This window comes from Bubalus bubalis, chromosome X, assembly GCF_019923935.1.
Source record: "Bubalus bubalis isolate 160015118507 breed Murrah chromosome X, NDDB_SH_1, whole genome shotgun sequence".
In the NCBI taxonomy this organism is placed as follows: domain Eukaryota; kingdom Metazoa; phylum Chordata; class Mammalia; order Artiodactyla; family Bovidae; genus Bubalus; species Bubalus bubalis.
In genome coordinates, this window is record NC_059181.1 from 77,079,169 (window position 1) to 77,106,818 (window position 27,650).

The window sequence follows — 27,650 nt, forward strand, 5'->3', positions numbered from 1 at the left end:
TTGTTTAGTGTTATTTCTTGTCTATTATAACTGTCTTTATTTAATTTTTTTTTTTTTTTTCTGAGATGGGCATTGCTACTACTCCTTTCCTTCAATTTCCATTTGCATGGAATATCTTTTTCATCCCTTCATTTTCAGTCTGTATATGTCCTTAGATCTGATGTTGGTTTCTTGTAGCAAACATATTTATGGATCTTGTTTTCATATCCATCCAGCCAGTCTGTGTCTTGGTTGCGGTATTCAGTCTATTTTCATTTAAGTTAATTATCACTATATATTTTCCTATTACCATTTTCTTAATTGTATTTTGTTTGTTTTGTAGGTATTTTTCTTCTCTTCTGTTTCCTGCCTAGAGAAGTTCCTTTAGCATCTGTTGTACTGCTGGTTTGGTGGTCCTCAATTCGCTTAGCTTTTGTTTGTTTGTCTGCAATCTTTTGATTTCTCTGTCAAATCTGATTGAGATCCTTGCTTGTTAGAGTCATCTTGGTTGTTGATTTTTCCCTTTCATCACTTAAATATATCTTGTGACTCCCTTCTGGCCTGCAGAATTTGCTGAAAAATCAGCTGATAATCTTATGCAGTTTACCTTGTATGTTTTTGTTGGATTTTCTTTGCTACTTTTAATATTTTTTCTTTGGGTTTAATTTTTATTATTTTGATTAATATGTATCTAGGTGTGACTTCTCCTTGGGTTTATCCTGTATGGGACCTTCTGTGCTTCCTGGACTTGGGTAACTGTTTCCTTTCCCATATTATGGAAGTTTTTGTCTATAATCTCTTCAAGTATTTTTTCAGGTGCTTTCTCTGTGTCTTCTGGGACACCTATAATTTGAATGTTTCTGTGTTGATTGCTATCACAAAGGTCTCTGCTGCCCTCCTCATTTATTTTTATTTGTTTTTTCTTTACTTGCTCCCGAAAAGTTATTTACACCAATCTACCTTGCATCTCATTTATCTGTTCCTCTGCCTCAGTTATTCTGTGGTTGATTCCTTCTAGAGTGTTTTTCATTTTAGTTACTGTATTGTTCATCACTGATTGTTCTTTGGTTCCTATAGATCCTTGTTAAACATTTCTTGTATCTTCTTGATCCATGCCTACATTCTATTTCCAAGATCTTGGATCTTCTTTACTATCATTACTCTGAATTCTGTTTTAGGTAGATAACTTATTTCCTCTTCACTTTTTGGTTTTGTGGGTTTTTATCTTGCTATTTCTTCTGCAACATATTTCTCTGTCATTTCATTTTGTCTTACTTTTTATGTAATCTCTTTTCCAAAACCCTCAGGGTCATGGTTCCACTTATTCCTGATGTCTGTCCCCTGGTGGGTGAGGTTGATCCAGAGTTATGTAGGTTTCCTGGTGGGCAGGTCTGGTGTCTGAACTCTGGTGGGTGAAGTTTACTGTTTCCCTTCTGATGGGCAAGGCCACATCAGTTTGTGTGTTCAGGGGTGTCTGTGAGCTTAGTACAACTTTGGGCAGCCCATCTGCTGATCATGGGACTGTGTCCCTGTCTTGCTGGCTGTTTGTGTTAAATGTCCAGCACTGGACCCTCTAGATAGGTCTCTGGACCCACTGTGGGCACTGTTGGGGTGGCTCAGATTCTGATCTGTGCCAATTCCCACGTGTATTTCCCCACAAAGTACACTGCTACTAAAGCTAGACTGGTCTCAGTTGTGGGAACACTCTGCCTATTAATACATTCCAAAGACACAGGATTTACCATGCCAATCACAGGAATTTAATCTTCAGTTTGTGAAGCTTCAGAGAGATTTCCATTCTCTTCTTTAGTTGCACTACTTATGGGGCTCAGCTTTGTTTTGGGGTTCATCTCTCTGTGTGTGCCACCCTCATATGTCTGTTCCTTGCTGAGTTGAGAGAGAGAGAAAGGAGTGACTGATTGGGGCACACTTTACTCATTTAAGCTAGGGAGGGGTATAAGAGGAATTACTTTAGACTTACCTTCAGAAACCAGTCACTATAGAATAGAGTGGTATGAAATAATAATGAAATAAACCCACCACCCTAGAATTTTCGACTTACTGAACCTTTCCTTTCGAAGTGAAAAAATAAAGAGTTTCTCAGACAAACAAAATTTAAAGGAATTTGTGGCCATACCATCATTGCTGCCTTGCTAAAATGTTAAAAGAAAGTCTTCATAGAGAAGAACAATGATATAGGTCAGAAATTTGGATCAACATAAAAGGAGAGAGTTAGAGAAGCAATACATTAATATATCTATGTCTCTATTCTTAATCTAGCAAATACATTCTTCCAAATAATAACACCAATGATAATACAGAAGATGAGAGTGATGTTATAAAACACAAAACTGAGCTATGAAGATAATCTGCTCTAAGTTAATTTTCACTACCATTAAGTTGTTGATGTTCAGTTGTTAGGTCATATCTGACTCTTTTGTGAACCCCATGGACTGCAGCATTCAAGGATCTTCTGCCTTCCACTATCTCCAGAAGTTTGCTCAAATTCATGTCCATTGATTTGGTAGTACTATATACCCATCTCATTCTATTCACTCCTCTTTTGCCTTCAGTCTTGTCTTTTCCAAATGCGTTGGCTCCTCACATCAGGTGGCCAAAGTATGAGAGCTACAGCACCAGTCTTTCCAATGATTATTTTGGGTTGATTTCCCTTAGAATTGACTGGTCTGATCTCCTTGCAGTCCAAGAGACTCTCAAGAGTCTTCTCTATTCAGTTCAGTTCAGGCGCTCCGCCATGTCTGACTCTTTGCGACCCCATGAATTGCAGCACGCCAGGCCTCCCTGTCCATCATCAATTCCTGGAGTTCACTCAAACTCATCTCCATCAAGTCAGTGATGCCATCCAGACATCTCATCCTCTGTCATCCCCTTTTCCTCCTAACCCCAATCCCTCCAAGCATCAGGGTCTTTTCCAATGGATCAACTCTTCACATGAGGTGACCAAAGTATTGGAGTTTCAGCTTTAGCATCATTCCTTCCAATGAACACCCAGGACTGATCTCCTTTAAGATGGGCTGGGTGGACCTCCTTGCAGTCCAAGGGACTCTCAAGAGTCTTCTCCAACACCACATTTCAAAAGCATCAATTCTTCGGCGCTTAGTTTTCTTCAGAGTCCAACACTCACATCCATACATGACCACTGGAAAAACCATAGCCTTGATTAGACAGATCTTTTTTTGGCAAAGTAATGTCTCTTCTTTTTAATATGCTATCTAGGTTGATCATAACTTTCCTTCCAAGGAGTAAGCGTCTTTTAATTTCATGGCTGCAGTCACCATCTGCAATGATTTTGGAGCCCAAAAAAATAAAGTCTGACACTGTTTCCACTGTTTCCGCATCTATTTCCCATGAAGTGATGGGACCAGATGCCATGATCTTCGTTTTCTGAATGTTGAGCTTTAAGCCAACTTTTTTACTCTCCTCTTTCACTTTCATCAAGAGACGTTTTAGTTCCTCTTCACTGTCTGCCATAAAGGTGGTGTTATCTGCATATCTGAGGTTATTGATATTTATCCTGGCAATCTTGATTCCAGCTTGTGCTTCCTTCAGCCCAACCAGTAACGCTGAAGAAGCTGAAGTTGAACGATTCTATAAAGACCTACAAGACCATTTAGAACTTACACCCAAAAAAGATGTCCTTTTCATTATAAGGGGCTGGAATGCAAAAGTAAGAAGTCAAGAAACACCTGGAGTAACAGGCAAATTTGGCCTTGGAGTATGGAATGAAGCAGGACAAAGGCTAATAGAGCTCTGCCAAGAAAACGCACTGGTCATAGCAAACACCCTCTTCCAACAACACAAGAGAAGACTCGACACATGGACATCACCAGATGGTCAACACCAAAATCAGATTGATTATATTCTTTGCAGCCAAATATGAAGAAGCTCTAAAGAGTCAGCAAAAAAAAAGACCAGGAGCTGACTGTGGCTCAGATCATGAACTTCTTATTGCCAAATTCAGACTTAAATTGAAGAAAGTAGGCAGAACCACTAGACCATTCAGGTATGACCTAAATCAAATTCCTTATGATTATACAGTGGAAGTGAGAATAGATTTAAGGGACTAGAGCTGATAGACAGAGTCCCTGATGAACTTGGACTGAGATTCGTGACAGTCTACAGGAGACAGGGATCAAGACCATTCTGATGGAAAAGAAATGCAAAAAAGCAAAATGTCTGAGGAGGCCTTACAAATAGCTGTGAAAATAAGAGGAATGAAAGGTGAAAGATGAAAGGAAAGATATAAACATCTGAATGCAGAGTTCCAAAGAATAGCAAGAAGAGATAAGAAAGCCTTCGTCAGCGATCAATACAAAGAAATAGAGGAAAACAACAGAATGGACTAGAGATCTCTTCAAGAAAATTAGAGATGCCAAGGGAGCACTTTATGCAAAGATGGGCTCGATAAAGGACAGAAATGGTATGGACCTAACAGAAGCAGAGGATATTAAGAAGAAGTGGCAAGAATACACAGAAAAACTGTTCAAAAAAGAGCTTCATGACCCAGATCATCACGATGGTGTAATCACTCACCTAGAGCCAGACATCCTGGAATGTGAAGTCACGTGGGCCTTAGAAAGCATCACTACAAACAAAGCTAGTGGAGGTGATGGAATTCCAGGGGAGCTATTTCAAATCCTGAAAGATGATGCTGTGAAAGTGCTGCACTCAATATGCCAGCAAATTTGGGGAACTCAGCAGTGGCCACAGGACTGGAAAAGGTCAGTTTTCCTTCCAATCCCAAAGAAAGGCAATGCTCAAACTACTGCACAGTTGCACTCATCTCACATGCTAGTAAAGTAATGCTCAAAATTCTCCAAGCCGGGTTTTAGCAATACGTGAACCATGAACTTCCAGATGTTCAAGCTGGTTTTAGAAAAGGCAGAGGAACCAGAGATCAAAATGCCAACAGCTGCTGGATCATCGAAAAAGCAAGACAGTTCCAGAAAAACATCTATTTCTGCTTTATTGACTATGCCAAAGCCTTTGACTGTGTGGATCACAATAAACTGTGGAACATTCTGAAAGAGATGGGAATACCAGACCACTGACCTGCCTCTTGAGAAACCTTTATGCAGGTCAGGAAGCAACAGTTAGAACTGGACATGGAACAACAGACTGGTTCCAAATAGGAAAAGGAGTACGTCAAGGCTGTATATTGTCTTTTCTTACCACAATTCAAATGCATCAATTATTCAGTGCTCAGCCTTCTTTGTAGTCCAACCCTCACATTTGTAAATAACTACTTGACAAACATAACTTTGGCTATATGGACATTTGTCAGCAAAATTATTTCTTGCTTTTTAATATGGTGTCTAGTTTGTCAAAGTTGTTCTTCCAAGGAGCTAGCATCTTTTAATAGCTGTAGTCACCATCCGCAGTGTTTTTGGAGCCTAGGAAAATAAAATATGCATTTCCAATTTTTCCCTATTTTCCATGAAATGATGAGAATAGATGCCATGATCTTATTTGAAATGTTGAGTTTCAACGAACTTTTTCACTCTCCTTTTTCATCCTGATCAAGAAGCTCTTTACTTCCTCTTTACTTTCTGCCATTAGAGTGGTATCTTCTGCCTATTTGAGGTGGTTAGTATTTCTCCCAGTAATTTTGATTCCAGCTTGTAATTCAACCAGCCTGGCATCACACATGATGTACTCTGCATATGAGTTAAATAAGAAGGGTGACAATAAATAGACTTTTCGTACTCCTTTCCCAATTTAGAACCAGTCAGTTTTTCCATTTTCGACTCTATTTCCTCTTGACCCACATACAAGTTTCTCAAAAGACAGGTAGGACGTCTGGCAATTCCATCTCTTTAATAATTTTTCAATTTTTTGTGATCCAAACAATCAAAGGCTCTTCTCTTTAATTATTTTTCAGTTTTTTTTTTTTTTTTTAATCCACACAGTCAAAGGCTCTAGTGTAGTCAGTGAAGCAGAAGTATATGTTTTTCTGTAACTCCCTTGCTTTCTCCATGAACCAATGATTGTTGGCAATTTTTTCTCTGATTTCTCTTCCTTTTAGAAAACCAGCTTTTCCATCTGAAAGTTCTCAGTTCATGTACTGCTGAAGTCTAGCTTCAAGGATTTTGAGCATAACCTTGCTATCATGTGAGATGAGCAAAAATGTATGGTAGTTTGAATATTCTTTGGCATTGCCCTTCTTTGGGATTGGAATGAAAACTGACCTTTCCTAGTCCTGAGGCCATTGCTGAGTTTTCCAAATTTGCTGGCATGTGAGTGCAGCACTTTATAAGCATCATCTTTAGGATTCAAAATAGCTCAACTGGAATTCTGTCATCGCCACTAACTTTGTTCGTAATAATGCTTCCTAAGGCTCACATGAGTTAATGTTTCAGGATGTCAGGCTCTAGGTTAGTGAGTATACCATCATTGTTATCCGGATCATTAAGACATTTTTTTGTACAGTTCTTCTGTGTACTTTTGGCATCTCTTTTTAATCTCTTCTGCTTCTGTTAGATCTTTATTGTTTCTATCCTTTATCATGCCCATCCTTGCTTGAAATGTTTCCTAGATGTCTTCAAGTTTGTTGAAGAAATTTCTAGTCTTTCCTATTCTGCTGTTTTCCTCTATTCATTTGCATTGTTAATTTACAAATGCCTTCTTATTTCTCCTTGCTATTATCTAGAACTCTGCATTCACTTAGCTATATCTTTCCCTATCTCCCTTGACTTTCACTTCTCTTCTTTCCTCAGCTATTGGTAAAAGTTCCTCAGACAACCACTTTGCCTTCTTGCATTTGTTCTTCTTTGGGATGGTTTTAATGACTGCCTTCTGTATAATTTTATCTACTTTTGGTCATAGTTCTTCAGACACTTTATCTTCCAGATCTAATCCCTTGAATCTATTCATCAACCACACTGTATAATCATAAGTGATGTGATTTAGGTCATACATGAATGTTCTGGTAGTTTTCCTAATTTCTTCAATTTAAGCCTCAATTTTGCAATAAGGAGCTGATGATCTGAGCCACAGTCACTTCCATGTCTTTTTTTTTTTTTTTTTTTTGACTGTATAGAGCTTTTCCATCTCTGGCTGCAAAAAATATAATCAATCTGATTTCAATAATGACCATCTGGTCAATGTGTTGAGTTGTCTCTTGGGTTGTTGGAAAAGAGTCTTTGCTATGACGAGTGTGTTCTCTTGTCAAAGCTCTGTTAGTCTTTGCCCTGCTTCATTTTGCATTCCAAGGCCAAACTTGCTTGTTTTGGGGGGTTTCTCTTGACTTCCTACTTTTGCATTCCAATCCCCTATGATGAAAACGATATCGTTTTCTACTATTACTTCTAGAAGGTGTTGTAAATCTTCATACAACCAGTCAACTTCAGCTTCTTTAGCATTAGTGGCTGGGACATAGACTTCGGTTACTGTGATGTTGAATGGTTTGCCTTGGAAATGAACTATGATCATTCTGCAGCTTTTGAGTTCTGACAATTTCTGGTCCACTGGAGGGGGAAATACAAACTCACTCCAGCATTTTTGACATGAGGCTCTTATTAACAGTAGGAAAAGGCAAAAAATGTGACACCAGAAGATGATCCCCACCTCCAGGTTGGATAGTGTCCACTATGCTACTGAGGAAAAGTGGAGGGTAATTACCAATAACTCTAGAAAGAATGAAGCAGCTTGGACAAAGCAGAAATGATACTCGGTTCTGGTGGTGGATGTGTTCTCTGGATGTGTCTGGTCATAAAAATAAAATCCAATGCCATGAAAAACACTATTGCATAAGATCCTGGAATGTTAGGTCCATGAATGAAGGTAAATAGGATGTGGTTAAGAAGGAGATGGTAAGATTGAACATCAACCTTTTATGAATCAGTGAACTAAAATGGATAGGAATGGGCAAATTCGAATGACCATTATATCCACTGCTGTGGGCAAGAATTCCTTAGAAGCAATGGAGCAGCCCTCATAGTCAACAAAAGAGTCTGAAAGACAGTTCTTGTGTGCAACCTCAAAAATCCATGAAGTGATTTAGTGTTATTTGAAAGCAGTTTTAAATAAGTTGTAAAATATATATTACAAACTAAAAGAGAAATCACTAAAATTTTGTAAAAATAAGTATAAATAACCTGATAAAAGAAGAGAGAAAATGAATCATATAAAATGGTCAGTTAACACTACAGAAGGCAAGAAAATAATGGAAAACAAGATTTAAAAAGAACCAAGGATAATGAATAGAAAATATGATAGCTACTTATCCAAGTATCATCAGTTCAGTTCAGGTCAGTTGCTCAGTCATGTCCGATTCTTTGAGACCCCATGAACTGCAGCACGCCAGTCCTCCCTGTCCATGACCAACTCCCAGAGTTCACTCAAACCCACATCCATCGAGTCGGTGATGCCATCCAGCCATCTCATCCTCTGTTGTCCCCTTCTCCTCCTGCCTCCAATCCCTCCCAGCATCAGAGTCTTTTCCAATGAGTCAACTCTTTGCATGAGGTGGCCAAAGTATTGGAGTTTCAGCTTCAGCATCATTCCTTCCAAAGAACACCCAGGACTGATCTCCTTTAGAATGGACTGGTTGGATTTCCTTGCAGTCCAAGGGACTTTCAAGAGTCTTATCCAACACCACAGTTCAAAACCATCAATTCTTAGGTGCTCAGCTTTCTTCACAGTCCAACTCGGACATCCATACATGACTACTGGAAAAACCATAGCTTTGACTAGGCGCAACTTTGTTGGCAAAGTAATGTCTCTGCTTTTGAATATGCTAAGTTGGTCATAACTTTCCTTCCAAGGAGTAAGCGTCTTTTAATTTCATGGCTGGAATCACCACCTGCAGTGATTTTGGAGCCCCCAAAAATAAAGTCTGAAACTGTTTCCATTGTTTCCACATCTATTTACTATGAAGTGATGGGACCAGATGCCATGATCTTAGTTTTCTGAATGTTGAGCTTTAAGCCAACTTTTTCACTCTCCTCTTTCACTTTCATCAAGAGGCGTTTTAGTTCCTCTTCACTTTCTGCCATAAGGGTGGTGTCATCTGCATATCTGAGGTTATTGATATTTCTCCAGGCAGTCTTGATTCCAGCCTGTGCTTCTTCCAGCCCAGCGTTTCTCATGATGTACTCTGTGTATAAGTTAAATAAACAGGGTGACAATATACAGCCTTGACGTACTCCTTTTCCTATTTGGAACCAGTCTGTTGTTCCAGGTCCAGTTCTAACTGTTGCTTCCTGACCTGCATATAGGTTTCTCAAGAGGTAGGTCAAGTGTTCTGGTATTCCCATCTCTTTCAGAATTTTCCAGTTTATTGTGATCCACACAGTCAAAGGCTTTGGCATAGTCAATAAAGCAGAAATAGATGTTTTTCTGGAACTCTCTTGCTTTTTTGATGATCCAGCAGATGTTGGCAATTTGATCTCTGGTTCCTCTGCCTTTCCTAAAACCAGCTTGAACATCTGGAAGTTCATGGTTCACGTATTGCTAAAGCCTGGCTTGGAGAATTTGAGCATTACTTTACTAGTGTGTGAGATGAGTGCCATTGTGTGGTAGTTTGAGCATTCTTTGGGATTGCCTTTCTTTGGGATTGGAATGAAAACTGACCTTTTCCAGTCCTGTGGCCACTGCTGAGTTTTCCAAATTTGCTGGCATATTGAATGAGCACATTCTAAATATGACTGGTCTTGGAAGGAAAGTTATGACCAACCTATATTCAATATTTAAAAGCAGAGACATTACTTTGCCAACAAATGTCCAACAAAAAGTCGAGGCTATTGTTTCTCCTGTGGTCATGTATGAATGTGAGAGTTGGACTGTGAAGAAGGCTGAGCACTGAAGAATTGATGGTTTTGAACTGTGGTGTTGGAGAAGACTCTTGAGAGTCCCTTGGACTGCAAGGAAATCCAACCAGTCCATTCTGAAGGAGATCAGTCCTGGGTGTTCTTTGGAAGGAATGATGCTAAAGCTGAAACTTTAGTACTTTGGCCACCTCATGCGAAGAGTTGACTCATTGGAAAAGACTCTGATGCTGGGAGGGATTGGGGGAAGGAGGAGAAGGGAACGACAGAGGATGAGATGGCTGGATGGCATCTCTGACTCGATGGACGTGAGTCTGAGTGAACTCCGGGAGTTGGTGATGGACAGGGAGGCCTGGTGTGCTGCGATTCATGGGGTCACAAAGAGTCGGACACGACTGAGCGACTGAACTGAACTGAACTGAATATACCAGTTAAAGACATAAATGTGCATATTAGTGACCTATGGTATTGGCGATTTTGCTGGTATGTAAACCACCTACTTCCTATTTAATTATGCAGATGTACTTGCTCAGTCATGTCCAACTATAATTATGCATGTGTGCTTGCTCAGTCATGTCCAACTCTTTGCAAACCCACAGACTGTAGCCTGGTAGTCTCTGTTCATGAACTTATCCAGGCAAGAACATTGAAGTGGGTAACCATTCCCTTCTCCAAGGGATCTTCCAGACCCAGGGATTGAACTTTGGTCTCCTGCATTGTAGGTAGATTCTGAACCATTTCAGCCACCAGAAAGGCCCTTGTATATAATCATGATTCAATTAAAAGAAAAAAAAAAAACAGCAAATATGGAAACTATTGAAGTTGATAAGAAAACAAACAATTTATTTTCTTTAAGAAACTTACTTTAAATATAAAGACATATATTTATTAAAAATATAGAATTGGAGGCAGTGTGGCTAAGTTGGAAGAGTGGGAAAGCCAAGTTCAAAGTTCTTCCAAGAGCACACTAAAATTACAACTATTCACAGAGTAAGTATTTATAGAATGACCTGAAGACCAGCAGAAAAGATTTTCCACAACTTAAGACATAAGGAAATAACCGCAACAAGATAGATAGGATGAGTGGAGATGTCAAGTCATCAGCACTCACACACCAGGGTAGGTAACCAAAATATGGGAGAGTAATCACAATAGCAGAGATTCTCTCCAAGGAGAAAGTTGCCCAAGCCCCACATCAAGTCCTGTAGCCTAGGCAACTTGCATCCAACAGAGAAGTCCCTGGAACAAGAAGGCCTTGTTTTGAAGGCCAGTGGGGCTTGTGTATAGAGAGTCAGTGGGCTGTAGGAAACAGAAGCTCTGCTTTTAAGGAGTGCATGTAAAATCTTATATCTTTTGCAGCACAGAAGCAGTAGTTTGAAACAAGCTTTGGTCAGATACACTTGCTGATCTTAGAGAGCCTCTCAGAGACCCAGGAAGCAACGAGGATTATGCCTGGGGACATAGAATGTCAGTAGACATTTTTTGGAGCTCATTTTATCATGAGAACACCAGTACTGATGAGTGCCATTTTGGACTTCTCTCTGTAGTCTATTAGCCCTGAGGGTTTATATCCCATCTATAAAAACTTGAGTCCCACACTCCTGTGGTTAAGCAGCCAGCTACAGCTATACTCACCAGTGGGTCTTTGCCAGCCATGAGACTCACCAGGTGACACAACCAGCCAAGCTACGACTTGGTCCTGCCCCCAGAGGGCTGATATCAGTCCCAGGCCCACTGGGTCACACAGACAAATGCTCTAGGACCCAGTTCCACATACCAGCATGCTGGCACCAATCCTAGCCACACAGGCCTTATATCCAGTCACACCAGAACCTTATCTCAGGAATGTATATGCAAACACCACCCTGGGACACTTGAGGCCCAGGAGCCAGTCATACTGAGACTCCCCACCCCCCCATCCCCACCACCAGTGGGCTAGCACAAACCTTGGGACTGCCTGAGCAGTACAACCAGCCCAGCCAACACACAGTCCAACCCACCAATGAGCCTGTAGCCATTGCATAAAAATATCCCTGGCAGCCAAATGGGCTAGAAACTAACCCTACCTAATAGTGTGCCCATAGCAATTGATCCCATCACAACGAAGTGTTCATGCAGCCCACACAGAAGGCACTCTTAGAGCATATAACTTGTGCTGCTGTGCCTCATAGGATGTCTCCTATATAAGGCCAATTTTACAAGATCAGGAAATGTAACCAAGCTCCTTAATGCATAGAATTATACACAGAAAAGTAGGCAAAGTGAGAAGAAAGAATGTGTTCCAAACAAAGAAACAAGACAGAACCACAGAAGAAATTAGCAAAGTGGAGATAAGGAATCTACCCAATAAAGAGTTCAAGTTAATATCATAAAGACCCTCAGTGAAGTCAAGAGAAGAATGGGTGAACACAAAGAGGAATTTAACAGATGGAAGATATAAAGAATAACTAAACATAAATGAAGGATATAATAACATAAAAGAAAAAATGAACTAGAAGCAATCAGCAGTAGATAGGATGATACAAAGGAATGCATTTGCAAAATGGAAAACAGAGTAGTGGAAATCACCCAATCTGAACAGAAAGAGGATAAAATTTTAAAAAATGAAAACAATTTGGGGAAAACATCAAGAATCCTAAAATTCACTTGCTAGAGGGGGGCAGAGGGATTATTTGGGAAAAAATAGAACATACAAAGTAAGGTCTTTGACATCAGTCTTGGCAATATTCTTTTGGATATTTGTCCTCAGGCAAGGGAAACAAAAGTAAACAAAGAATCAGTTGTGGCTACAAACTACAAAGTTTTTGCACAGTGAAGGAAACTATTAATAGAAAAATTTGCTTACTGAATGGGAGAAGATATTTTCAAAAATGTATCTTATAAGAAAGTTAATACCCAAAACATACAAAAGACTTATACAACTCAACATCCAAAAATCACCTGATTAAAAATGAGAAGTAAACCTGAAGAGATTTTTCCAAAGAAGAAATCTAGATGGCAAACAGACACATGAAAAGATGCTCAACATCCCTAATCATCAGGGAAATGCAAATCAAAACCAAACTGAGATATCACCTCATGCCTGTGAATTATTGTTATAAAAAAAAAATAAAACAAATATTGGCAAGAATCGGGAGAAAAGGAACCGTCATGCACTGTTGATGGAATTTAAATTGGTGCAACCACTATGGAAAATGATATGGAAGTTCCTCAAAAAATTGAAATCAGAACTACCATACCATCCAGCAGTTTTACTCTGGGTATTTATCTGAAAAAAAAAAATACTAACTTAAAAAGAAATATGCACCTAGATGTACATAGCAGCATTATTTATAATAGCAAAGATAATGGAAGCCACCTAAGTGCCTACAGCAGATGAATGGATAAAGAAAAGGTCACACACACACACACCACAATATAATATTTCTCAGCAATAATAAAGAATGAAATCTTACCATTTGCAACAGTGTGGATGTACATGGAAGGTATTATGCTTAGAGAAATAAGTCAGAGAAAAACAAATGCTATATGTTGTATGTATATCAAAAATGTGAAATTTTTTAAAAATCAAAATCAATAAGTATTAAAAACAGGTACAGACTGGAAGATTCAGAGAACAAATTAGTGGTTATCACAAGGGACAGGTATTGTGGGAAGGACCAAATAGGTGAAAGGGATTAAGAAGTACAAACTGCAAGTTAGAAAATAAGTGTTTTAAGGATGTAACAAACATGACATCAAATAGAATCAATATTTTTTAATAATGTTGTATGGTGTGTAAGCTATAAAATATAAAATAACTAAGTGTACACCTGAAGATAATCTAATATTGTAAGTCAGTTATAGTTCAATTAAAAAAAAAAAAAAAAGAACCTGATTAAAATCATGTCAAAGACCTGGAACAGACCCTCATCAAATAAAATGTACAAACGACATATAACCATATGAATATATATTCAACATCATATGCCATTAGAGAATTTAAGATTAAACAAAAATGAGATACCCCTGCACACCTATTGGATTGGCTAAAATCCAGAACTGTATCAACATTAATTGCTGGTATGGATGTGGAGCAACAAGAACTCTCATTTATTACTGGTGGGAATGCAGTATGGCATAGCAATTTGGAAAGCATTTGGTGCTTTCTCACGAAGCTAAACAGAGTCTCCTTGTTTATCCAAATGAATTAAAATGTTATGTCTAAACAAATCTACATACCAATGTTTATAGCAACTTTATTCATAATTGTTAAAAGTTGAAAGCAACCACAGTGTCCTTCAGTAGTTAAATGAGTAAACAAACTGGTATATCCATGCCATGGAACAATAATTAGCAACAAAACAAATAAACTATGAAATCTAGAAAAGATGAGTGCATATTGCCAAGTGAAACAGAGCCAGTCTGAAAAGAGTAAATACTGTATGATTCCACCTATATGGCATTCAGGAAAAGGCAAACTTATAGAAACATTAAAAGCCAAGTTTAAGAGGAGGAGTGAATAGATGGAGCAGAAGAGATTTTTAAGGGAGTGAAACTAAGTAGTCTGTATGATACTGTAATGGTAGACACATGATGTTGTGCATTTGTGAAAAGCCATATAATTTGTAACACAAAGAATCAACTCTGTTGTACACTATGGACAGTAGTTAACAATAGTGTATCAATATTGATTCATGTATTGCAGCAAGTGTACCTCACTAGTACATGATGTTAATTAGAGGGGAAACTGCTGGTGGAGAGGAAGTATATGGAAATTCTCTGTAATTTCTGCTCACTTTTTCTGTAAATGTAAAGCTGTTCTAAAAATAAAGTCAGTTGATTAAAATAAAAGAGAACTTTTGCCATACCTGAATAAATAGGGTTAGAGTGGCAGAATTCAGAGAGAAAAATCAACAAAAGTGAAGGCTTGCATTTTCAGTTCTAAATGAGGTGGATGAAACTGGAGCCTATTATACAGAGTGACGTAAGTCAGAAAGAAAAACACCAATACAGTATATTAACACATATATATGGGATTTAGAAAGATGGTAATGATGACCCTATATGCGAGACAGCAAAAGAGACAGAGATATAAAGAACAGTCTTTTGGACTCCGTGGGTAAGGCGAGGGTGGGATGATTTAAGAGAATAGCATTGAAACATGTATATTAACATATGTGAAACAGATGACCAGTCCAAGTTTTATGCATGAAATAGGGCACTTAAAGACAGTGCACTGGGACAACCCTGAGAGATGAGATGGGGAGAGATTGGAGAGGGGTTCACAATGGGGAACACATGTACACCCATGGCTGATTCATGTCAATGTATGGCAAAAACCACAACATTGTAATTAGCCTCCAATTAAATAAAATAATAATGAGAAAAGAAAAAAAAAAGTGAAAGCTAAGATGAATTAAAATTCTGGAGAACTGCAGCTGGCCCAGAGGTGATAGAATAGAGCATACATAGAATAATATAGTGAAATATCAAAGCTAGAAAGTTAAATTCATATGAAAACAGAGAGCTTCTGTTTTATTCTGGAGATAAAGAGTAGCCACTGAAAGTCTTAAAAATTGAAGTGGAAAGGCAAATTCAATGGTATAGGAAAACCAACCAGGAAAACATTTTACCATCTAGGCATGACAGGGTTGGTGCCTGACTGTAGAATACAAGATATTACATATGACAATGACTGGGAAACCAAATGTAAGTGTAATTTTAGAGGGAAGATCAGAGTATTATGAAATGTGTAGCCTTAATTCCTGAAAGGAGGTGGTGCCATGCACTTACATAAAACTTAAAGGAGTTGCCATAATACCAAGGTGCATTAGAAAGAGGGCTTATAGTAGTACACCTGATGTGATTGACAAGAAAGAAAAAAATAACATTTTGGTGATTTTTGAAAAGAGTTTGTCTTCATTACCATTCTATTAAGTCTCTGTACATTTCTGATATGTAATTCAATGAGCCAGATTGCTAGAATTATATATATTGATGGCTCTTAATTTAATGTTTTCAGCTTTCGGGAAAAGTTTGACTTGCATAACTCTGTATTTGCATATGCTTTGCATGTGCATCTCAAGTGGGGTCACTATTAAACTCACATGTAATATAAATATTAGCTTAGATTCCAGGATATTATAGTCAATTGATGGTTGGTTATTGTAGGTCATGATCTGAAGTTGTGGCTTTTAAGTGCTTCATGGTTATTTGAAATGTTTGAATGAATTATATTTTAAAACTGTCAATGGGCTGTTAAATTCTCTTTGTGGTTTGCATGTAGTTTGCTTGTCAATTGGACTTTATGTAGGCATATGCCTTGATATGACCAAATGGTATCTGGATAATACTGGAAACCTTTCAAGGATGAGGAAAGAGTATTATACTGTTAACAGAAGTGTAAATTCAACAAAAGTTTAAGCATTTGAGTGATAAATGGAGGCACTGATAGCTACTTTTCATTTATAGTTTGATCAATTTTCTATTAAAATACTAACTATACAAAGAAGAATTGGAAGTCCACAATTATCTTGGGTTTGTTGTAAATGTTAACCTTATATAAATGGGTTATTGATAATTGCTATTATGTTGAATATAAGGTGAAGGTTATTGATGGTTGCTATTATGTTGAACAAGAGGTGAAGATTTTAGGGAGAGATAAATTGTGATTAATTTATGTTATGGAATGTCCCATCATTATAGCAAAGCTGCATGATGGGTAAAGCATAAAATACATATGCATCTACATAATTTTGTAAAGTTAACTGAAAATAAACTAATTTAAAAGGTGACACAGAAATCCATTTTTAATTCAGTGTTTGCACTGTATTGAGGCTTTAAATTAATAATCACAGGAAAAAGGCTTCAAAACTGCAAAATCTGTTTTAAGAGATTGCTCCTAAAAGCAAATCAGAGGGTGAGCCATAAATGAAGTGATGGGGAAAAATTTTAAATACTTTACTAATACTCTTTGGGGATTTGGAGTCATAGGAAGTGTAGAATATGTTTCCCTTCTTCGATTCCACACTAATTTTGTTTCCAGCTTTTTTTTTCCTTGAATAATTCTGATAACAGTACATTTTGTATCTGTCTTTATCAGAAATATTGATGACTGTTTTATTCTTTATTTAGGAATTTCTTTAATAGAGTGATCATTTTAATGTGTGAGACCTGTCATATCTAGGAGTTTGTTTCATTGTGCTACTTTTGAATACTTTGTTAATGACTTTAACTCAACCATCTTTGTTGAGCCCAGGAGATTTATTTACAACATTGTTCCTTATAACCCTGTTTGTGTCCTAAAATTATGTTTTGAGTCTTTGTATTGCCATTACTGTTGTTTTGAGGAATGAGATTTAAGAGGTCTCTGAATATATTTCCTATAGATTCATTGTACACTTGTTGTTGTGATATTGGAAACAAGAAAAAATGATGGGATGCAAAGAGGAGAAAGGGATGTTATTAACATTTGATAATTGTGTGTAAGATGAACATAAACATTGCCCATAGTAGAGTTTCAATAGACTATAATAATTTTGGAAAATTATAGGGAGGCACATTTTCGAACATCTGTTAAATATTACTTGTTTCTGGGATCATGTCCAAAAAAGGCAAGATTACTGTCAAGACAATAGCTTAAAATACATTATAAAGTGCTATGGTTTACTTATTGTAGTCATGTTAATATCCATAATGTTAGGCCAACTTTCCTTAGCCTCTACTCAAAGGTCTTTCCATACAAATACCAAACTTATGAAGGATAAGCAGACAACTATTTGAATTTGTTACTTTTTTTTTTTCATAATGACATATCTGTGGCTACCACAAGTGTTATATGGATAATACTTGAAAGATATTCTTTCAGAAATTTAAAATATGTGAAAAATATTTCACTTTGCATAATAAAACAAACAGAATTCTTGGGACTACCCAAATATGTGGATGTTTGTTATTAAACTGGAAAACAGGTTGATATTTTGATAGAGGACTTATTCCTTATAGACAAAGTCTTCAAATTAGAACTATAAGCATTCATTTTAGAGATTTATAGCTAAAAGACTAGGACATATTCCCAGTCTTATTTTTTTCAATCATTCTGAAGCCTAAAGAATCTACATCTTATCATACCAGTACCTCTATTCAGTTCAGTTCAGTTCAGTCACTCAGTCAGTCATCTTCGACTCTGTGACCCTATGAATTGTAGCACGCCAGGCCTCCCTGTCCATCACCAACTCCCGGAGCTCACCCAAACTCACGTCTATCAAGTCAGTGATGCCATCCAGCCGTCTCATCCTCTGTCGTTCCCTTCTCCTTCTGCCCCCAATCTCTTCCAGCATCAGAGTCTTTTCCAATGAGTCAACTCTTTGCATGAGGTGGCCAAATTACTGGAGTTTCAGCTTTAGCATCATTCCTTCCAAAGAACACCCAGGATACAGCTCCTTTAAAATGGACTGGTTGGATCTCCTTGCAGCCCAAGGGACGCTCAAGAGTCTTCTCTAACACCACAGTTCAAGAGCATCAATTCTTCGACACTCAGCTTTCTTCACAGTCCAACTCTCACATCCATACATGACTACTGGAAAAACCATAGCCTTGACTAGGCGCACCTTTATTGGCAAAGTAATGTCTCTGCTTTTGAATATGCTATCTAGGTTGGTCATAACTTTCCTTCCAAGGAGTAAGCATCTTTTAATTTCATGGCTTCAGTCACCATCTGCAGTGATTTTGGAGCCTAAAAAAATAAAGTCTAACACTGTTTCCACTGTTTCCCCATCTATTTCCCATGAAGTGATGGGACCAGATGCCATGATCTTAGTTTTCTGAATGTTGAGCTTTAAGCCAACTTTTTCACTCTCCTCTTTCACTTTCATCAAGAGGCTTTTTAGTTCCTCTTCACTTTCTGCCATAAAGGTGGTGTCATCTGCATATCTGAGGTTATTGATATTTCTCCCGGCAATCTTGATTCTAGCTTGTGCTTCTTCCAGCCCAGTGTTTCTCATAATGTACTCTGCATATAAGTTAAATAAGCAGGGTGGCAATATACAGCCTTGATGTACTCCATTTCCTGTTTGGAACCAGTCTGTTGTTCCAGGTCCAGTTCCAACTGTTGCTTCCTGACCTGCATATAGGTTTCTCAAGAGGCAGGTGGTCTGGTATTGCCATCTCTTTAAGAATGTTCCACAGTTTATTGTGATCCACAGAGTCAAAGGCTTTGGCATAGTCGATAAAGCAGAAATAGATGTTTTTCTGGAACTCTCTTGCTTTTTTGATGATCCAGTGGATGTTGGCAATTTGATTTCTGGTTGTTCTGCCTTTTTAAAACCAGCTTGAACATCTGGAAGTTCACGCACGGTTCACGTATTGATGAAGCCTGGCTTGGAGAATTTTGAGCATTACTTTACTAGCGTGTGAGATGAGTGCAATTGTGCAGTAGTTTGAGCATTCTTTGGGATTGCCTTTCTTTGGGATTGGAATGAAAACTGACCTTTTCCAGTCCTGTGGCCACTGCTGAGTTTTCCATATTTGCTGACATATTGAGTGCAGCACTTTCACAGCATTATCTTTCAGAATTTGAAATAGCTCAACTGAAATTTCATCACCTTCACTAGCTTTACTCCTAAGGAAAGAGTTAAGCTAGAAAGTATCAACACATCATTACATTATAATGTTTAAAAGGAAAGTTGCTTCTTTTTATTAAACACAATGATGTTTAGCTTAAAGTTTTTTGTTTTTTTTTATGAGTAAAAAATTTAACATTATAAATAAATATTTTGGAAGTGAGAGCAAGAACAAGGAATATTGTTAAATAAAAGTCTGAATATAGGTGCATTTTTAAATTAAAAAACCATGTTAAATTCCACAGATACTATTAATTCCTCAAGGAGATACTAGGATATGATAAAACCACTTAAAATTCAACAAGAGTGAAGACTTTTTTTCTTAACTATTTAATAACGTCAATTTTTATGTAATTTCCATTTGTCCATATAATGTAACTAATATGATAATTTAACATGCACTGTCTCTTTTAGGACTGGATCTGCCATTTATGATGATGCCACATCCCCTACTTCCAGTCAGCTTACCTCCTGCATCAGTTGCTATGGCAATGAATCAGATGAACCATCTTAATACTATTGCCAACATGGCTGCTGCAGCCCAGATTCACAGTCCACTCTCCAGAGCTGGGGCCTCAGTTATAAAGGTAAGAACAGTACTTTAGAAGAGGATAAAGTTGTTAATAACATGTAAATTTTGATAAAATAATAATAATTCCATGAAATCTTCAGTATAAACACACAGCTCATTGACTCAGTTGCTCAGCATAAAGTATTGATGAGTTTGATTTCTGACTAGGCCTGCTAAGGTGTTTTTGTTATTGTCATTTGTTTTCATTCAATGACCACAGATACTACCTTTAATTCTAGCATCCTGTCTTGTATTCATGAGCACAGTGTGTGGGAGGCATGCCCAGCTAAAGAGAGAGCAGAAGAATGTGCAAAATCCATTCCCATTGCTGGAGTGAAACAAAGTAAACACTGCATCTTCTTGGTGTTTGTGAGACAGTTGTGGAATAGTATATATCATAAAAGATTTATAGTTAAAAAGACCTGCATTTCAGTTCTGATTCTGCTACTTAATATCTGAATGACCTTGGATATAGCAATTAACCTTCCTCAACTTTTTCCTCAACTGTAAAATAAAAGTCCTAATCTATCCCACCTATTTCATTGGCCGTCTGGAGGTAATATGAGTAAAATACAGTTTAAAATTGTGAAACATTAAACAAATCCTTATGATAATTTATAGTATTCAGTTCAGTTCAGGTGCTCAGTCATGTCCGACTCTTTGCGACCCCATGGACTGCAGCATGCCAGGTTTCCCTGTACATCACCAACTCCCGGAGCTTACTGAAACTCATGTCCATAGAGTTGGTGATGCCATCTAACCATCTCATCTTCTGTCATCCCCTTCTCCACCCACCTTCAATCTCCCCCAGCATCAGGGTCTTTTCCAATGAGTCAGTTTTTTGCATGAGGTGGCCAAAGTATTGGAGTTTTATCATTATCATATTCTAGAATAAAATTTTTCAAAATTTTTGGACCATTGTGTAATGAAACACAAATATTTTATAATCTTCCTTATGTCTCCTATTAGTTTGTCACACCTCCCTTTGCCTTCCAAGTATAACATGAACTAAGTTTTGTAATACATTTTTCCTTTTGTGGAGAAGATAATATAAGGGTGTATAGAATCAAATAGTATAGTTAATCAGGGCAACCCTTAATTTGTTCCTTTGTTCCTCCATTTATTCAACAAACATACTCAATATGTAGACATCACATAGGGTAATATGGGAAATAATTAGGATGTAGTTCCTGACTTCCAGGACCCACAACCTAAATTCTAGAGAATAACAAGTACACATTTAACTTGCATAACAACACAGACTGTGATGCATAGCAATCCATCAAGCATTACATGAATTTAGAGGAGGGATAGAGCAAATCTAGGTTAGAGAAGAGAGGGAACAGGAATCACAAATGGTATTACAGTTGATGGATTTGAGCTAGGCCTTGCAATATCGATATTATTGTAATAGGTGAACATGGGAGAAAAAGAACTGAAGGCAGAAGAAATGTGAGATTCTAGACATATTTGTTCAATATTAAATTAGCTTCTAATTTGGTGAACTTCTAAAGCAATAAAGAAAATTTAAAACATAATCTTTATAAGAAAGGGAAAGAACTGATAAATTTTTATTAAGCTCCATTTATATTTTTATGGCCATGTAGCAGTATGCTTTCTGTAAGGACTGTGGCCCTCAGTGAATTAGTCTGTTTTGACTAAAAGTGATGAGAGTGTGGACATCTTTATCTTGTTACTAATCTTAGAGGAAGTGTTTTCAGCTTTTTACAGTTGGGTATGTTAGCTGTAGATTTGTCATATATGGCCTTTATTATGCTGAAATACATTCCCTATATGCTCATTTTCTGGAGAATCAGAATAAGACACTGATATCTCATTTAAAAATACTGTGGATCCATCTGTATTTTTTGCTTTCTATTGACTGAGTCCCTAGTATGCATTATGTGATTGTTAAGGTTTGTGACCTAATAGGGAAAGACAAAAAATAAACAAAGTTTTTGATTTAAAATGTAAATGGATAAAATGAACAAATGTGTACTATTTTGAAAACATGATTTTGCTGATTTTGTTTTGTACTATCTGAAGCCAGGATTCCTGAGTCATGTGAAAACTACATATAATGCTTTAAATTTTCCTATATTCTGTGTGCTTAAAATTTTAGTAGTAAATGATTATCAATGTGTTATGTTTGTCTTTATTTTTTCAGGTTCTTTAAAAGGACCAATGTAAAGTGCATACAATCATGATTACATATTTATATAATATGTATTTTTATAATGTGACAGTATACTTTTGTTTGTTTGAATGCTCATAGACTAAAATGAATGCACCACTTAGTGTACTTATTCATAATATCATTTGACTAGTCTGATAATGTTGCATATTAGAATTAAATAAAAACCTTCAGATTCCTGTAATAGGCTTAAAAGTCCAGTGTTTTAGAGTTTGTATTTGGGCCAGCATCCAGTGGTATGCCTATAGATGAGGGAAAAAAAAAATAAAATAAAGTGAAAACCTCTGATTTATAACATTTGCCAATTTATGTGGTATAAGTAATTCCCACCATAGCTGATTTAATGTTAACAGCAGCTTAACACCTGACTCACAGAATTACTGTGTATTTAATAATTAGCTCTGATTTGAGCAAGACAATACTCTCCTTTAAAGCCTTATATAAAATATGAAATGTTTATCAAATCAGCTTCTCTATGCCAATATTCCCCCATATCCAGTAAATCAAACAAAATATCTTCAAAGTAGTTTACCTCTCATATTTATTCAGAAAAACATAACATGTAACTCAAGGTTTGAGATCTCTATAAAAATGAATAAACAGTTTTTTTTTTCTGTTGTTGAAATTATGCCACTTTAACATAAAATAAAGTCACGTTGGAAAGAGCATAATTGCATTTATTCCTTCTTCTTCTACCACTGTGTAAATATTTCCACCCCAATGTGAAAAAAAGAAAAAGAAAGAAATTGGTGAATAGAGGTGTTGACTTCTGCAAATGCTCTTAAATAGTGAAAACTAACACAAGGGAAACTAGACCTGGTTTCATCTTTTGAATTTCCTTCTCACAGGTAGGAAATAAAACCACAGCTTTTTAGAGCTTTGAGAAGTGATGTGACTTTTAGAATCTTAGACATCTAAAGAAAATATGTATTTACTTAGGTTTTAATAAATTCCCCACCTCCATGGTGGTAAACAATCAACAAACAACCTTAGATGCATAGCACATACCTACTACAGCAATACTATTTAATAGAGTAGCCATTAGCCACATGTGGCTATTTCAATTTAAAATAATTAAATAAAATGGACATTTCAGTTCCTCAATGGCTACTAGCTACATTTCAATTTCTAATTAGATAGTACAGATAAGGAACATTTGCCTATTTACAGAAAATTTTATCAGACAGCACTGTTTCTAAGACGTTAGATAGGATGGTTGCAAAGTTCAGAACACTCAGTCTTTGGGGAAAAGAGATAATACACTTTGAAAAATCAGCAAGTGTATTGCAATTTGCCTTGAATTTGGCCAGAAATGATAGTTGTTGCTTAATATTGCCTTATTGTTGTTCAGTTGCCCAGTCGTGTCCAACTCTTTGCTATCCCATGGACTGCAACACACCCAGGCCTCTCTGTCCCTCACCATCATGTCCATTACATTGTTGATGACATCCAGCTGTCTCATCCTCTGATTCCCTCTTTTCCTTCTGCCCTCAACCTTTTCCAGCATCAGGGACTTTTCCAATGAGTCAGCTGTTCACATCAGATGACCAAAATATTGGAATTTAAGCTTCAGCATCAGTCTTTCCAATGAGTATTCAGGGTTGATTTTGAAAGGTTGTTGCTGAAGCATGAAAAGACGCTGGGATTCTTGGCTTCCGGAGGAGAAGAATTCAATCTGGAGCCAGAGATGAGGCTTGATTGCTCAGACCTTTTGTGTAATAAAGTTTTATTAAAGTATAAAGGAGATAGAGAAAGTTTCTGACATAGGCATCAGAAGGGGGCAGAAAGAGTACCCCCCTGATAGTCTTCAGCTGGATGTTATATAGTCACTAGCAGTCTGTTAATGAAAGAAAGGAATGTCTTAAAACTCAGAATGGCACCAGACCACTCATCCATAAAATGTATTTTGGGATAATCTTGGCTTCAGGCGATTCATCCCGGGCCATAAAAACGATTGACTTGAATCTTGTAGAAGGGCAGATTACCATACAAATAGTTTTGTTTACATAGATTAGGGGAACAATGTCTGAGTGTAACATACTGGTTTGTCAAGTAGGTTCTGAGCCATTAGGCAGAACCGACTTGAAGACAAGAGTTTGAGGTAAATGCATAGTACACTAACATAGCTTAAGACAAACATTTCCATAAGAAAAATGCTTTGGTTAACTCAAGGTTTGAGAACAGTTAACTTCAGGTGAGACCGGGTGTCGTTATTGCAACCCAGTATTTTAAGAGAAAATTTCTTTTAAATTTGTATAGAGAAGGAAAAGAATATCGCTAGTTTGTTTCCTCCTGCCGCTTATGAGAGATAAAAATGTCTGACACTTGCAGCCTCTTTCCTCCATTTGGAGACCCTTGGCCTTCCTGCCTGTTACCCTCTCAATTTCCCTTAAGACTGACTGGTTTGATCTCCTTGCTGTCCAAGGGACTTTCAGGAGTCTTCTCCAGCATGACAGTTCAAAAGCATCAATTCTTCAGTACTCTACCTTCTTTATGGTCCTGCTCTCACAATCATATATGACCATTGGGAAGACCATAGCCGTGACTATATGGACATTTGTAAGCAGATTATTGTCTCTTCTTTTCAACACACTGTCTAGGTTTGTCATAACTTTCTTGCCAAGAAGCAAATGTTTTCTGATTTCATGGCTACAGTCCCCATCCGCAGTGATTGTAGAGCCCAAGAAGAGGAAATCTGTCACTACTTCCATCTTTTCCCCCTCTATTTACCATGAAGTAATGGGGCTAGATGCCATTATCTTAATTTTTTTAATTTAGTTTTAATAATTTAGTTTTAAACTGGCTCTTTCACTCTCTTCCTTCACTTTCACCCCCTTCACCCTCATCGAGAAGCTTACTCTATTATTATTGTCATCATTTTCTATTAGAAAACAGAGAGCAAGAACAGAATTAACTGATTTAGCATAGATCTAATATTTGCAAATAATCATGTTACGTTGCTTTATCAAAAAAAAAAAAAAAAGAAAGAAAGAAAAAGAAACAGATACCCCACCCCCAAAAAGAGTTTATAGAATTATATACTGTTTCTCTCTAGAGATATCATAATTTGTCAGTTAAGTAAGATGTATTAAGAAGAAGATTTCAGTGGAGGAATATGGAATGATGGGTAAGAGCATAAGCTCTGAATTCAGATTGTATGCCTGTATTTGAATTCTGATTGCACCATTTCTTGTTATGTGATTTCAGGAAAATGAATTAACCTGTCCATACTTGCCCATCAGTTTGCCTTATTTTGCAGTGAAGTGTGGAAGATAATTGTATCTACCTCATAACATGGGGTGTTAAAATATACTTAAATGAGACAAACTTGTTAACACACTTAGTGTGCTTATACTTAGTAAATACTCAGTGTAAGCTAATTATATTTTATTATGTTTTATACTCAAGAATTCATATAGAAATAGTAATAAGTGGAAACCAAGATCATGGCAGAGAGCTAGACTGAGAAAGAAATAGCTTTTCCTATATACATTTGTCTGTGCAAATTCTTATCAGTAATAGGACTAAGGGGTCCCCACCATTAGACGCATATACAGGTATTAGACTCTCCCTCTGCAGAGAAACTGATAACTTGTAGTACTTTGATCTTGATGTCACAAAAGGAAGGTTAGGGATCTGGTGGGGACTGGAGAGAGATGCCCATTTTAATATCAAAATTGATCTGATTTTTATTCTATTTTTTATTTTTATTTTTTAAATTTTATTTTATTTTTAAACTTTATATAATTGTATTAGTTTTGCCAAATATCAAAATGAATCTGCCACAGGTATACATGTGATTTTTATTCTATTTTAAATTACCTTTGAATGTTTCAGTTCAGTCACTCAGTAGTGTCTGACTCTTTGCGAACCCATGGACTGCAGTACGCCAGGTTTCCCTGTCCATCCAGTTGGTGATGCCATTGAACCATCTCATCCTCTGTCGTGACCTTCTCCTCAAATTCATGTCCATCTAGTCGGTGTTGCCATCCAACAATCTCATCCTCTGTCATCCCCTTCTCCTCTTGTCTCAATCTGTCCCAGCATCAGGGTCTTTTCAAATAAGTCAGCTCTTTGCATCAAGTAGCCAAAGTATTGGAGTTTCAGCTTTAGCATCAATCTTTCCAATGAACACTGAGGACTGATTTCCTTCAGGATGGACTGGTTGGATCTCCTTGCAGTCCAAGGGACTCTCAAGAGTCTTCTCCAACACCACAGTCCAAAAGCATCAATTCTTCAGCGTTCAGCTTACTTTATAGTTCAACTCTCACATCCATACATGACTACTGGAAAAATAATAGCTTTGACTAGATGGACCTTTGTTGGCAAAGTAATGTCTCTGCTTTTTAATATGCTGTCTAGGTTGGTCATAGCTTTTTTTCCAAGGAACAAGCATCTTTTAATTTCATGGCTTCACTCACCATCTGCAGTGATTTTGGAGCCCCCCAAAATAAAGTCTCTCACTATTTCCGTTGTTTCCCCTTCTGTTTGCCCCAACTATTTGAATTTTTCTATGTGGATTATTTAGTCTGTAGTCTGAACTGTGCATTTATAAACACAATATGAAGGCACCTGTAAGATTTTCTGTCATTTTCAATGGGTACATTATACACTCCATAAATGTTTGTTGCATAAATGAATACAAACTAATGATGCATTGGATATTAAACATTGGTGAGTGTTTTTAAAATAATGATCATTAATGATATAGATGTTAATTCCAAAACTGACAAAAACAAAAACAAAAAACAAAACAAAAAAAAACACTGTAAGTTGTGAAAGTTGTTTTTTTTTTTGTTTTTTTTTTGTTTTTTTTTTTTTTTTTTTTTTAGTTTTGTTGTTATTTCTGTTTTTTGGTCAAAAATAGTTTGAGAATATTGTTGTGCCTGGGCACAGAGTCCTTAGGTCTGACTCAGATCTCTTAACTGTTGGTTCAGCTATTAGCATTTGTAGCTAATAATTAATAGAGCTATAACATTAATTAGAAATTGTATTATGATCATTAGATTTTTAAGACTTATCTTTCTGTTATATTACACAATGTGGCAAAATCCTGAGAGCAGAATAGGTAAAATACCTGACTGATATGAACACATATTTTCTTACATTTAAATATCTCATAGTACATTTTTTCCATATTTGTGGGAAAGTTCATCGTCATTTTCTCTGATAACAAATTTAAGAAATTTGAGTAGGAAGCTGTTATTTGGCCGTTTACCAATACCATCTGATGAGTTGTGTTTTTTGTTTGCCTGAGCAGCTGGCAATTAATGAATTGATTGGAAATGGTCACAGGGCAATGGCATTAGCATGTGAACATCTGGCATTAAAATTAGTCAACACAGAGAGCACTTTTTGTGATAATTCAAATTCACTGAAAAAAATCATTAGTTGAATCTTATTCTAAGTGCTCTGTGGAAAGGAAAAGCTATTACTATATTTTATTTTATTATTTATTTACTTTATATTTTAGAACATGCGATGAAGATGCATTGTGTGAGAATTGAGGGCTGTTT

At 36.9% G+C, this 27,650-nt stretch overlaps 1 protein-coding gene across 1 annotated transcript in view; it reads left to right on the plus strand.

The window, feature by feature from the left end:
• The window catches only part of DACH2 (dachshund family transcription factor 2), a 798,816-nt gene that overhangs the window by 608,541 nt on the left and 162,625 nt on the right, over positions 1–27,650 (plus strand). Inside the window, exon 6 of the mRNA XM_044936484.2 lies at positions 19,784–19,956. Within this exon, the coding sequence (XP_044792419.2) occupies positions 19,784–19,956 (173 nt within the window). The remainder of the gene's footprint in view (positions 1–19,783; positions 19,957–27,650) is intronic.